Source organism: Gambusia affinis, linkage group LG16 (assembly GCF_019740435.1).
Source record: "Gambusia affinis linkage group LG16, SWU_Gaff_1.0, whole genome shotgun sequence".
Classification (NCBI taxonomy): domain Eukaryota; kingdom Metazoa; phylum Chordata; class Actinopteri; order Cyprinodontiformes; family Poeciliidae; genus Gambusia; species Gambusia affinis.
Window position 1 is genome coordinate 8,417,719 of NC_057883.1, and position 14,745 is coordinate 8,432,463.

General features: G+C 41.1%; 1 protein-coding gene across 1 annotated transcript in view; it reads right to left on the reverse strand.

Moving 5' to 3' along the window:
- Positions 1–178: 178 nt before the first annotated feature.
- Positions 179–14,745, reverse strand: part of grin3ba (glutamate receptor, ionotropic, N-methyl-D-aspartate 3Ba) — a 109,379-nt gene continuing 94,812 nt past the window's right edge. Inside the window, exons 9-12 of the mRNA XM_044142198.1 lie at positions 4,908–5,059; positions 3,651–3,815; positions 2,270–2,337; positions 179–1,716 (exon numbers count right to left, since the gene is read on the reverse strand). Of these exons, the coding sequence (XP_043998133.1) occupies positions 744–1,716; positions 2,270–2,337; positions 3,651–3,815; positions 4,908–5,059 (1,358 nt within the window). The 3' untranslated portion in view covers positions 179–743. The remainder of the gene's footprint in view (positions 1,717–2,269; positions 2,338–3,650; positions 3,816–4,907; positions 5,060–14,745) is intronic.

The following is a 14,745-nucleotide window of genomic DNA, read 5'->3' on the forward strand; positions in this document are numbered from 1 at the left end:
AAATTGTGAATAAACATTTCCTGCTTTCTGCCATCTCACTCCCGAACTACAAAAAAACCAACGAACTCCAACCGAATCGGGTCAATTCACCCCTTTGCCAATTTGCACCTTATGTTTTAGCCATACTTTGCCATTTTGTCACTTGTTATTCTAATATCTGTCCAATTAAATCATTGTATGCCATGTTGTGTCTTTATTTCCTCACTGAGACATTTAAAGGATTATGCACTAAATTTTCACGTAGAGCCAGGTTACTTATTCCCTTAAAACATGAAATCATTGTTTGAAAAGTGCTGATTGTATTTACAGAAGTTATTATAATCGTATATTAAAATTTGACTTGGTATAACAACACAGCAAAAACACAAGAAACTTATAAAAGGGGGCAAATATGTGATCTTTGAGATTAATCTTTGTCACCCCTAATCACACCAAGATGTCTTGTGCTCATATTTCCAATTGGAGTCGTATTTTCTTACAGCAGAATGTAAGCTGGATATATTTGAAATTAGTTAGTGTGGCCTTCAGGTGACTCAGGGTCAGTACAAAACATCCTGTGGCAGAAGGCTCCATTTCAAACCTGAAAAGGTCAGCTAGGAAAAGACCAAAGCTGCAAAAGGTACAAAATGGCAAAAGGGTGAATTGACCAGAACCCGTTCCGATCCATCATCCCGTGGCAACGAGAGCGCCACCTGACTAGTTCTCTGTTAATTCCCGCACACCAGAAGGCTTCAGAGAACCAATCAGGTTCCGCTGCTTACACTTGACTGGTTGGCTTTTGTCCTCTCCAAAGTGTTCAGAGTGCGCGATAGGTTGGCCTTCTGTCTGTCCAGGCTAGAAGTGTTCCTTGTCTGGACAGGTATGTTTCCAGCACCTTGTTGGTTGACTTGACTTCGCTCCAAACTCGAAGTGCGAGACTGGACAGTCCTTTCTCCTGTCACAGTAACGACGGGGCGTGATTGAGTGGCTCTTCCTCTGTCCAAACTGTTCACTGTGTTTAATTGGCTGGTCCATCCGAGCCCCGCGGTACCAGCTCCAGCTGTCTGGCTGGGCCTTCCTGTCTGCTGATTGTTCAGGGTTTGCAGTTGGCTGGTCCTGTCTCTTTCTGGGAGTTTGGACAGAGTGGAACTGCTTCTGTCTGTGTTGATAGTCTGGACCTTCTGTCTGTCTCTTTCCCTGTCCAGACTGGTGTCCCTTCGCACCAGCCCACTCCTCTCTCTGTCCAGGCTGGTCTGGATCTCTGCTCTTCGAGCCAGAGCTTCTCTCAGCTGGTTGCGGAAGGTTTCGATCTTCACCTGAAGCTCCTGCAGTTCCCCCTCCCACAGGCTGGTCTGAGTAGCCCTATTTCCCAGGGGAGAGAGGACCAAACCCGTGGACGCAAGGGTAGAGACCGGACCCCCGTTGACATGGAGATTGATCTGAGGCGGGGAGGTAAAGCTGCCCAGGCTGCCGAAGCCAAACCCTCCCAGACCGAGGCCAGGACGGCCGACCATGCCCGGCCGGCCACGCACCGACGCCGTGTGCGTGCGCAGGCGGTAGCTGTGAAGCGTGTCCAGGTCAAAGTGTACGCGCTTCTCCTTGGGTTCATGAGACGGCGAGGAGCTTCCGGTTTCACCAGCTGTGGTGGAAGCAGGGAGGGATGTGGGAGGTGACGGCGGAGAAGGCTGATGCTGTTTCCTGTGTAAGGTGCAGTTTTCTGAGATACAAGAGGAGGGCCTGGAAAAAGAGAGGAAGAACGGAGCATGTTTCAAGTGACATTCAGTCCAGCAGAACAAGGATAACATCCATACATATATGAGGAGGCAAATCTTTTTTATAGGATTTCTAATCCAATATTCTTTGGTCTACATCTTGATTTTGTGACACATGCAGTACTTGTCAGCACAAAGTATCATACGATACCTCGCAAAACTTTTCATAACCCTTTAACCTTTTTATTTATTGTACATTTTTTCACATACCACACATGTCGCTGTGTTTTGTTGACATTTAACGGGAAACAGGAAGTAGTAATAAAATCTCTAAAGGAGTTTAGATGCAAATACTAGTCAGAATACATTTTACAAGATGTAAACTAGAAAAAACCCCCCCAAAAAAACAAAAACTGACAGTATCACAACTACAATAATGTGTATTTGCAACTTTACGATTGTGGTGAATGATGAACTTTCCCTGTAGTGTTTAAGTTGCATTTAGCAGGACATTTTCAGAACAAGGGACTGTAAACACAGAGAGCAAACGAAGATCAAAATGTCAGTGAGCTCATTACTTTTGGTCAAGGCCGGTCAGCTCCTTCCCGACATCCTCATACGTAGTGTTGAGCGCTCTGTGGATTTTCTGCAAGCAGAAGCGGTGATAAAATAAATATTTATATAGATATATTGTTAGGACTATCTGACTTGTGTCAAATTAGGAAAGCTGTTTTCAAGGCATTAATATTCCACGTAGTTTCACAGAGCATCTGTGGCAGCTTTGACTCAGAAAATTCAGAGGGGATCCTCTGAATCTCAGCAAAAGACACATTTTTTATGCTTGTCATTTTGAGACAGTTTAAGGTAAGTACTAGTGTTTGTCCAAATACACACAGTGAAAACACATGATGAATGAACACGCTTTCATTTTCCCAGTTCCACTCAGAAGGTTACCGACACTCGCCATTTGCTCTTACTGATTTAATGGAACGATTTATTTATTTTATTTTAGAACAAACACAAAACGGTAAGCATAAAAATTTTACGATGCTTACAGCTATGACGAGTGCATGTAAACGTCTGGCCAGAACATTACAGCCGCGGCAGTCTAACTTTTTCTTATTTTGCAGGGCTCGGATTGAACTACAACGTCAGAAACCGTAGATAGCGGCGCTGAAGTGGCTGCCCTTTTAGAGAAATGTAGCAAAAGAATGCGAGCAGTCTTGATATTCAGACCGCTGGTTCCATTATTCACTCCAGAAACTGCCACAGGGCTCTCATTTGGTAATGACTAGAGTTGCATAAGAAGAAAAACTTCACATGACCTTTAAATTCTGCACTGTTATTCATTTGCTATTTCAACATTGCTGCAAAACACACTAATTCTCAGATACAGTATGTTGTATTAAAATCTGGAGCCTTGTTCTGTATTTCGAGAAGCCATTAGCATCAGATGAAAGCGACTTTTACTGACAAAAGGCATAGATGTGTAACGGGCAGGCCATGAACCAGAGCATTTAGCCCCGCTTATCGGAAATGTGCTTCGTTTAAGAAGTTTAAATTAACTTCTTAATTTACAGGCAGCATTAAAACTTAATTAGGTAATTAGCAAGTTTTTTTCCCCCATTAATTAATGTAATTAACATAACATAAAGAGGTCAGACTGTATCTTTCCTCAGTGATAAATAACCAAATTGTAGCTATAATGATCTCAAACTAAGTGCCATTAAAAGTTTGCAACAGCAGAGGGCGCAGGTTATCTGCAAGTGACGCAGGTGGGAACTTTGCAGCAGGAGCAGCTGGAATGCGTGAACACCAGAGACTAATAATAAGATTACAAGCAGCGTCTGCACATCTTTGCAGTATATTTGCTTCGGTGTGTGCGAGATGTGACGGGGGGGAGAGAAGGAGGAGAGGGTGAACAGTGTGCATGCCTGTCTGCCCCATGTGTTCACCCACCTGGCTGGTGTGCAGCCAGTACTGCAGGGTGTTGGAGCGCCGGAGGCGGGGGACCACCAGGTGATAGAAGGTGTGTTCACCTGCCAAGGTCAGCAGAGCTCCGCCGACACCCATGCACAGCAACACAAACAGACCTGAAAAATGCTGGATGCCCATCTGCAGAGTCTGGGAGGGAAGGAAGACATGGGAGCGTCAGAAACCGCTGGAGCCGAGAGCCGGCAGCGATTCAAATGGAACAATTTCTTATTTATTCTTAAGCTAATTACCATTAAGGCCGCTGCTAGTGAGTGCACAATTAATATTCTCCTGTTGTAGTGCGGCTGTGTAAGCCCATAAGAGTAGTAATAAAGTGTAAGGCAGAAAAAAGAAAAAAACATGCTGGTAGAGGGGGAGAGTGAAGACTGAGGAAGGGAGAAGTGGAAGGCTCAACTTAGAGTAATAAAAAGGAACAGCAGTTAGCAGAGAGACGATAAAAGGGGAAAATGGAGAAATAAAAAAGCACTTTGTTTCCTTTCCGTTCGCCCACAACCCTGGACTCAAGCAACGTCCATCTGATGACAAGTTCATCAGAGGAAGTGGAGCTCCTCCACCACCGTCTAATCACGTTTCTCCCACCCAACTCATTTCTGCGTCGCCTCTGATGGCAATTAACTCCATGCTGACTCGACAAAATTCATCAACATCTACAATGACCTCCTTCTGCTCCTGATCCACGGGGCCAACTTTGCACTAATGCTCACATTGTTTCAGAGTAGCCAGCTCTCTGGGCTTTAAATGGGATGAAGACTAATAAGTACCTGGTGCGGGGTGAAGCTAAGGTTGCGAAATTGCATTTTGCTTCCATATTTCAACTTTGAAGTAGGATCCTTTAAAAGGAACGGCCGAAGGGAATTGTATCGCTTCTTTAATTGTGAATGTGAGATACAAACATAGTGCTGTATCTAGGGATTTTAATCCTTTGCAAAAAAATAAGAGTGAAAGGAGAAGGAAGCACAGAGAACTTTATGTACTCCTCAATCACACACAAAAACAGATGACAGAATAGGAGTCGACACTCGGTTTGAGCTTGAAACGGTGGTTGAGGTCGGTGAATAAACCTGAGTTTATGTAATTTTGGCGACTTAAGTGTACGTCTTTGTGCATGCGTGCTTTAGCTGGCAGCCAATCTCGTCTGCATCCCAACGGGAGACTCATTTATAGGCTTCGCTCTGTACACAATACACGTTCACCATGTGAACACTCCCACTGATGACTTACCTCGGTGACTGCAAAAACTCTCTTTCCGCAGGGAACAACCTTATACCATTTGTCATGCAGCATGTCCATGAAGCCGTCAGACTTGTAGCGACTCACAAACTCTGACACATTACGGGTCAGAGGAGAGCCCTGGGGAAGGCCTATGCCGTAGCCTGGAAGAAGACATAGACATGGATGTAAATGAATGTTCCCTCAGCAGAGGGACTCAGAACTTTAGCTGTGCCCGAGGAACAGGGCATGCAAACTTTTTTCTTTTTTTTATAGTTTTTTTTTTTTTTTTTGTAGAAAAACAGTTGGCCACTCGGAAAAAAGCCAAAGGGCAAATTCCCTACGGAAAATATGTAACTTCAGTTTCCAGGTTTCACTTTGAATCAGAATCAGCCATGTTTTCGGCCCGAGTACAGTGCATGAGCACAATGTTTAGTGCAGTAACCACAGATTTTATTGGGCACACCTCGCTTGCACTTGGCTGGACGCCATTTTGCATTCACAACTCCCCAAGTTCCTCATGGCGTAGATTCAGCGAGGTGTTGGAAACATTCCTCGGGGATTTGGCTTTATAATCACATGACAACATCACAAAGTTGCTGCATATTCATGAAGCCAATCTTCCGTTCCATTACATCCAAAAAGCTGCTTTCCTCAATAAAGATTCGACGACTGTGGAGGCCATTGAAATACATCGTCGGGTTCAATAGACACGTTTGATGGAGAGGGTCAGCACTAACAAACAAGTGGGCTTCATCATACAAACAATGCTCACTTGGTACTGAGGGATCCAAAGTGTCACAAGAAAATGTTCACCATCACTGCTAACTCCAGCCTGAAATGCTGTATGTTCAACCTTACTACCTGAATGTTGCAAACTGAAATCAGGAGTCACAGGACCAGGCAATTTTTGTGAGCCTTCACTATTTGCTTCAGTTTCCTGTTTTTAATCAGGCAAAAGTTGCACCTGGACTTCTGCTGCTATCAATACATTTAATAACTGCTTAAAGGTTGTTATTTTCAAAAGATACTTTTAATCTGGCAAACAAGTCTCATTGAAATGAGAATTTTATTTTATTGAATATAACTGTGAATTGGTGGCAAGAAATGGCTATTTGAGCTATCGTTGCCAATAAACTCAAACCTATTAGCTCGTTCACCTCTGACCTCAACAAAGCGCTCTTTGATTTTCTCTTTTTTTTCAGACCTTTGTCTGCAAACCAGAAAGGTGGGTGAACATCCTAGTCCATCAACGATTTCTGAATACTGTCAGCAGCCAGCTAAAGACCAACAACAAAATGTTCTAAGTAAATTTAGCAGCATTTCTTCCTCCTGTCTAATGCCCATTTAAACTTCCGCAAGTCGTCTTCACCATGTCCAGATGCCTACATGCACTGAGGTGCTGCCCTGCGATTAGCCTGTTCACTGTTTGTGAAGGCCCTTGAAGAAAACCCAACAAAAGATGGAAATATTAGCAAGGGGTCTTTCATTTTATGCATGACCTCCAATGGTATCAGAGACAAATAGATAGATTTCGGCATTCTTCTATGTGAGAGGTGAAAAAAAAAAAGTCCTCTTTGTCCTTTTGTTGGAACTCAGTGAAGCATCCTAAATTTTTCTTTGCACATGATATTACTTGTACTCGTTTCCTTGCTCAGAGCCAGACCATCAGTCATCAGTCTGATTCTGGGTTATCCGATGTAGCAAGATTTTGTAGACGCCAGGCTTAAAATATCTTCTTACACTTTAAACCAGCTGTGTCTATTTGCATAATTTCAATGTACATTGTCAAATTTGATCAAATAATCCCCCCCACAAAGCCTCAGGCTTAACACAGCTTCCTACCACTGGCCTCCCTCGACGGCATAATTAACTACACCTTATTTATTAGAAGTGATTGTGTTTGAAGCCTGCTGGGATGTGAGGGGAGGTTATTCATAATGTTATTTTTTCATCAAAAACATACTTGAAATTATGTTTTATTGATTTGACGCATGTTTTAGAGATCCTTTAGTTTCCGATAACAGCCATTCGGGGGTGCCTAAATGTTTGTTATACAAAGCTCCTCTGTGGAATTGCACCTCTAGACTAGCGGCAGTAGGAGTTAGCAGTTTCTCAGTCCAAACCTCGATAGACCGGTTGTAATCTGCTACTCGACATCTAGTGCAGCGCCAGGATTTAGGTCCTGCTACAGACATCCACTTTGTTAGCCAATGTCAGATGAAATGTGAACAATATGATTTTAAGGCGAATAAAGAAGTGCAACTTTGAAACCCTTTTCCAAAACTGACGCTCCATTACATTTTGTTAACAACTGCAGTCAGTAGTTACAAAGCAGAACAAATATTCACTTAGATGCATCGCATCAGCATCTCCCTTTATCCGCTTTGTTGCTAACTGATGATGCAGACAGGGAATTTATGAAGATATTATTTTGAAAGGTCACAGGGCTGTGACTCACCCCACAGCATGTTTTTCACAGGTCTTCCTCTTTTCTACTTGCCCTTTTCAACTCGCAACTTCTTACATTTCTACCTTGATTTCATTTGTGAGTGGTGACGGCTGAATCGATGTAGACAGTATGTAAATATATTTTTAAAACATTCAGTTAGCATTTAAAAATAGTAATTTAAGCGGTCCGTTGTCATTCACTTTCTGAAACACTGAATATTGATACAAAGTGTCACAATATCTTAAACAAACATCCTATGAGTTGTCATAAATTGTTAAATATAGAAAAATCCAACTAAGCAACATAGACGTCACCACATACAAAACAACATCTGGGGAATGTATTGTTATTTCATGACTTCAAACTACAAATGTGTACCATTACTACATTTTGTGGATAAATGTTTCTGTTGTTCCTATTTAACTGAGGCCAAGCAGCAACAAAAGCTGCAGTGCCATCAGCAAACAGTGTACTAGCTTTCCGGTAGAACAGTTACATGCAAGCAATTTTTCACAATAATGAACATGAGTGCCTGGTGGAAAGTTACCAAAACACAACTGAATGACTCAAAGACTATGCAAGAAAAACACAGAGGATCTGATAAAATAGATTAAAATACCCAAAACAAGCATTTGGAAATGAAACCAGACTAGTGTTCAGATTAAGGAATTTTAAATCATCTTCACTGGGTTTACTGACCTATATAATCTCTCTATTACTGTTTTCATTGCACATCCTGCACTCAGCCACCATGCACATAATTTTCTTGATCTAAATGGCTAAGCATTTTTCATCTTTTGCAAAGATTTTAAAAAGTAAGTAACACCTGCCTCGGCTTCCGTTTAGTGTATTTGCTGTGATAAGATATCGTTACTGCGAGAGAAACTGCTTTGATTTTCTGTAAACTCTGATTTCAGACGGTTCGCTGGAGCCCCCACTGAAATGCATTACATGCCGAATTATCAACAAGTCATATCAAAACAGAGGCTAAACCTGCTAATGTTAGCCTTGCCCTTCTGGAAAGTGCTCAAAGTAGAATTGTAGTTATATTTCTATTATTTCTAGGACGTTTGCTGCTGTGTGCGTCGAGAAAATATCTTTAGAAACAAATTATAACGTTCTTTTTGAATTTTAGGTAAGCAGAACATTATGGCCAGTATTTGGTATATTTGCAGATTTTTTTGTAGAGCACATTTAAAAATATTGAAAAGAAAATACAGCTTTTGGGAGCTAAAATAGGAGTAATGCTACGTGACATTCGAAACGCCCAATTCAGGAGTGGCATTTATTTTTTGTGTGGTGGATTAGCTGTCCCACCAAAAACCAAAATAATGACCCCATCTCTTTCCACTGCATGTATTATTGCATATTAAGATATGCTTAGTATTTAAATCATTTAATTGGCAGTTCAAATTTTGTAATGGATAAAGCGTGTAATAAAAACTATCACAAGTGAAATGTAATAAATGATATCCATTCTGTAGTTCATTAAATCTGCCTTGTTTGTAGACGTTGTAACATTGTTCTTATTTCTCTGTGTAAAGCTGAAAATGTGTGGAGTTACAGGACCGGAAACCAATAAAACACACTGCACTCACAGTTAATAATTATATAACCATAATGTTTTTAATTAAGTAAGATATTAAAGTACGTCTGTCACAAGGCTTTGCCTTAATTGCTTTTGTGACATTTTCATGTATCACTGTGTGTAATCTCGAAAGAAAAATGACTCTGCCCTTCACAGGCTTGCAGAAACTGCCTTTGATCTGCATTATACTATGCATCTCTGCAAGTAGGATAAAAAAAAAAAGCCAAACAGAAATCTGTTCCTTAGCTTTCAATCAAAAGACTGAAAATTACAAGCTCCCCTGGGGTTGTTTGTTTCATTTCATCTGTACTGCAGTCAAAGATGCGGTCGAGCCAACTTTCTTTCTTTCTTTCTTTCTCTTTCTTTCTTCTTTTTTTTCAGCTTTGTGGGGTTGTCTCAGGCTTGGCAGCTGTTTGTCTGCGTGTGCGTGTGTGTACTAGGCGACTCTCAAGGTGTGTGAAACTGATGGGGTTGTGGACAAAAAAAAAAGAAAAAAAAAACGAAGAAGAGGAGGATAGCAAAGGTTCACGCAACTGTCACACTCTGCTTCCTACATTACAAAGACTGTCTACGCTCATCTCCCCTCTATTCCCATTTTCTATCTCCGTTTCTTCTTTCCTCCTTTTGCCATCACTTCATTATTCCTCCTTCTCACTCTGAGGTCATTTCTCTCTCTACTGCCGCCGGTCGTGTCCCCCTTCATCGCTGTCATCCCTTTGCTTTTGTTCTCTTTCTGCTCCACTCCATTCTTCTTCACATTTCTCAGGTCCTCTCCCGGGTCCACTCATCTGTCTCCGTATGTCTCCCTCCTCTTTTCTTTTACTTCCAGCCGACAGACGGCTTTCTTTCTGTCATCAGCCAATCTCCATCTGCATTTCTGTGGCGCACTCAGTCAGACAGTGAAATGCAAGTGGGCAGCCACTTGTCGTTTGTTTTGATTGTGTCCCCCAGACATTCGGTTGCTTCATCTGAAGCCCTAAAGTCGTCACTCAAATTCCCACACAGCGACTTAAACAGACGTGATGGTGCACTTTAGACTTTTATTTAAAAGCACTCAATATATTAAAACTGAAAGAAAAAAAATAAAGAAAACCTGTTTGATAATGCGTGAAATATAAGAGATACAATAAAACAGATTGAATTATTAATTTGTAAACATATGAGTGTTTAACTGCTGTTAATTCTGCCCTGTTGCTGAAATGTGCTGCACAAATAAACAAACCGTATTTAAATGCTTTTTGTTTTTGTGGCCATTTTTTAAACATCATTCCAATATTACTCAGGAGACATTTTTACGCTTGAATTAAACCATTTGTTTTGACAAATACTTAAAAATGCTGTTAATTTCTAAGCAAAGATGGACTTTAGAGGGCGAATGTTATTTTTGCATTGCTACGTAGGCCAGCTATTTTTTCACCCATGTTCACTTGTTGGTCAGATTTTAAAGGATGAGTTTGCTTAACCTCATCCTTGTTCTTGTTTTTCTGATGTGACAGTATCAGTCCACAATATAAATTTTATTTTCTTAATTCAAATGTTAACTGTGTGTAGGTTTTCAAGTCATAAATTGATTTTTAATTCCTTTAATGTCACACAAGAATCATGTTGGCAGACCTTTGAGATATAAATCTCAACCATAGGTGAGGAACGAGACACCAAGAACTCAGGTAGGCACAACTAAGACAAGGATCCGGCAAGGAATGGAGGAGACATGCAAGGCTAAAAACACAGGGGAAATAATCAGGGGAACAAGAGACATGTGGGACCAATCAGGGACTAGACATGAAAACACAGAGACTAAATTAACTAATAATGCACAGAAAAACCACATCCTTACAGAAAAGAAAACACATTTGACAATTTAGAAATTGTCAAATGTAAGGGGGACTTTGACCAATCATTAACTTGTGTTCAGTTGCTTTTTTTTTTTTTTTTTTTTTTTTTTTTAAAAAGACCTAATCTGTCGACTTCAGCTGGGAAGTGTTCTGGCAGTTTCTGACTCACCGATGTTGGTGCGTTAAATCAGGATGGTCAGGAACGACTGGAAGACTTGCGCAGTGTCAATATGACTTGATAAAAAGAAGTCCCGCCTGTACAATCATTTTTAATAATCTCCAAATAAACTGCACAGAAATGTAGCTGCACCGCACCTTCTTTACGTAGCCATCTCCGGCCATCTTGCTTTCTGCCTGCAATTGGCTTTCATCACGGCTACAGTCGGAAATGTTCACATTTTTGGTTCAAGTCAGTCAACATGAATTAACACATCAGTCAAAAAAAGTGTCAGAAAAAGGGGGAAAAAAATAACTTAAATAACATGTGGTGATTCAAGTAAATTGTATTTAAAATGTCCTCTTCTGTCCTTAATGTACACCCATAAAGTGAGTGCAAAGTAAAGAATGACGAAAGGGGATAATAGCAGACAGCTGCCGATGCATTTCCGAACCTTCTCGCCTGGAACAGTACTTTGTAATTATGTAGTGGATCCTCTAAATTATGTCTTTAGCATAAAACGGAAACAGAACACCTGGACAATATTGCCATGTTGAGATTGAATCTGTGATACGTTTCTCGCCCTGCGTTAAAATCAAACTTGTTCTAACGCACGAGCGTCATAATTTAGGAACAAAATGATCGCACTGTACAGCATGCTGATGATCGCAGCTGTAATTTGTCTGTTTAATGCAACGTTATCCCCAGAAATCAGCAACAAACTGTTCCAAACACAGTCATTTTCGTTCAGTTTGAGTGGTTTCTGCGGCTCACATTAGACGCCACATAACACGGCATTACCACATTTACGGTTTGGACAGCGCAAAGGAAATTATCTCTGTCGGGCTTATGCATGTACCGCTGCATGGTTGAGACATCAAGCATAAATTTAATTAGCGAGATGTCTGTTTTGCTTCCCATGCGTTCTCGCCCGGCATAACAGCAACATGAACTTCCAGCTAACATTAGCACGTGGCTGACAGCATTTTTATTTTTTATTTTTTTGTGACTGCTTTTGCAGTGAGGCTGGGTGCGCTAATTGCGCTGGAAGAGGTAGGTGGTTCTGTGTGTCAAAATGACATCCAGGTGAATGTCGAAACCTAGCTAACTCTGGATAGAGCCTGGCTTGCAAAGCGTCCTCCTTCCATCCGTTTCACAAATGAACATAAAAAAAAAAAAAAAAAAAAAAAGATGTGATTCCACCTCATTTTACTGCTTCACGGCTCAGTTTCTGTGCTCAGTGTGCACACATTCTCTGCACACGGACGTCAAACTGATTTGGAGCTATGCAGATTATTCAGCAGCTGTTGTGACATCCATGACCCCTTTTCGACTGCTAAATATTGTGGACTGCTTTCTTTAAGTACAAACCTCTGGAAATAGATTCAGCTTCACTTAGCTGTCACTCTATCAGAGTTTAGTCCTTCCCAGAGTTTCTCAAAATCTCATGCTTTAGCCCCTCTGCCAGTTTTACTCGAATCATTGCCAAAGAACTAACTGTTCACTTGATGGCTGAAATCTCCCCAACTCTTGACAGGGGCCATTGTAAGACAGTAATGGATGTAATTCACTTTACCCGTCAGTTTTAATGCTTTGATTGACTGCAGTGCATTGTGTGTGACCTTCATGCGGCTGACTTTGATTTTTCATCCGAGATGTTGAAACCGGCGACAGAGACGCAGGGAAATGCTAAAATGTACTCACTCAAGAAAAATGAAAACAAAGTTTGAGAAGTTTGATTTTCTGCAACTTTTTGGTTTTTCTTTCTTTCTTTTTTCTTTAAGTGAAAAACTGTTTGTATTCTAGCGAGACACAAATGCGCAAGATGGAACAATGAGTTTTGTTGTGTTGGGTAGCAATAACTACTTTTTTTCCAGGTCCAGTTCTTCATGTACCTGTGTAAACATTCAATAAACTGTGACGAGTGGATAACAACATTTATACAAGTGCTAAAAAAAGTGGGCATTTAAAAAGGGAAAACAAAAAGTGCTCCCTAAAGTTTGAAAAACATCTTGCTACTCCTACTCCATCCAAATCAAATTTCAATCCGACTCCACAAAGAAAAGTAGTTAGAAACGGGAAACTGATACAAGAGATAGAAAGAAATGGAAAGAGTTTAAATGGTGTATCGATTCACAAGTCAACACAACGTAACTCACTTTCCAGTATCAATTTTGTAAGATTAATAGGTGTTAACAAAGCTATTATAAGGAGTAAAATAAAATAAATGTTTCGATTCATGCAGAAACCAGGAGTTCCCTTTCTACTATTCTCTAAAAGATCACAAGATAACGTAAATGTTCATATGTTAGTTTAGGCCAAATGACAAATAGTACATGGATTTGAGTTTATCAACTATAGAGAGAAACCCCCCCCCCACCTATTTCAATCATTAGAGAGTTGACTTTGACTTGTGAGCATGTCTACAACACAAACATTTCGTGGAAGCGACAGCCCAAGCGTGTGTTTTTCTGCCAGTATAAATGTGTATTTTTGAAGAGAAACAATTCTGAGAGTCTTTGCTGTGAAAGTGAAGTTCCTCCCCTTTCATCAGGTTTGCGCCTGAAGAATCTGAATTTCAAATGCATATTTAAAAAGAAAAAAGAAAAAGAAAACCAGGCCTTTTGGCTTCACCTTCAGACACAATCCCCAGCATGAATAATGTTTGGCCTTATTATTCTTAACGATACATGAACAACGTCATAAAATAGGACCAAGAAATTTTGAAAATGGGCTGAGCTAATTTTAAATTATAAACTTGTAACCAGGATGTTTTTCATTATAATTATTTTTTTTAACCACACCTGTTTATATCCTCTTTTAAAATTTTGCTTTGCATGTCTTTTAATCAGAGTCTCTGGAATTTCAGCCACAGAAACAGACAAAGGTGTCCGTGTATTTGCCCGTGTCAGACGTGAGCTGCCTGACCAATGACAGCCTGAGCCCTGGTAACAAAGTCCTCTCCCATCCTTATTTTGATCTTCAGACGTACTCCGTGCTGCTTGGCTGAACTTGAATGGTGCTCTTATGCGCAGAGGAAAAAGAGACGTTCACAAACACATCTACACACAAGCAACAGCAACAGCAGCAGCAGCAGCAGCGAGCCGCCCTGCGTTCAGTGGCAATATTATTAATGGGGTGTGTCTAGGCTGTCGTAAACATCTCCCAGCAGCATTCAGAGGAAACAGACACACAGCGACACCCCCGCATCTCTCTCCAGTTAAGCAGCCAGAAGATTTCAGCTGAGCACCTTGCCTGCAGCAACTGCACACTCCCAATTCTTCTGGCTTCCTGTATCTCCTGACCACAAACCACTCCATAAATCCTTCCTCAGATGGACCAAATAACACTTCCTCTCCTTCTTTCCCTCCTACTTTTCCCTCTCTTTCCTGCTTTAGTCCATCTGCTTGGGGTAAAGGTTTGTCTTGATTAGGGGACTCTGTTGGCCGGCTCTTTTATCACTTGCTGTGCAGAAAGGCGCAGGGCTGGCAGTGGGCAAATGAAAGCCCTCTATCTCCTTCTCATGGCCGACTCCAAACTCAGTCGGCCCCCGTTTTCATCGCCTTTGTTGGGTTATTTTTTTGGTTTTTTTGCCATCTTCTTCCATCTCGTGCGCTGCCCTTTCTTTCTTTCTTTTTTTTTTTCTTCCTTGTGTTTTCCCCGTTTCCTGTCTGGGTCATTTCCTGCTCATTCTTCTAACACTGCTAAGATTTATTGAGGTATTCACTCCCATCCCCCTCACTCACACCACAAGGGTAAATAACCACTGATGCCCAAAGTAGATTCCTTTAGCCTGCTTTTTCACACGGAATATGAAT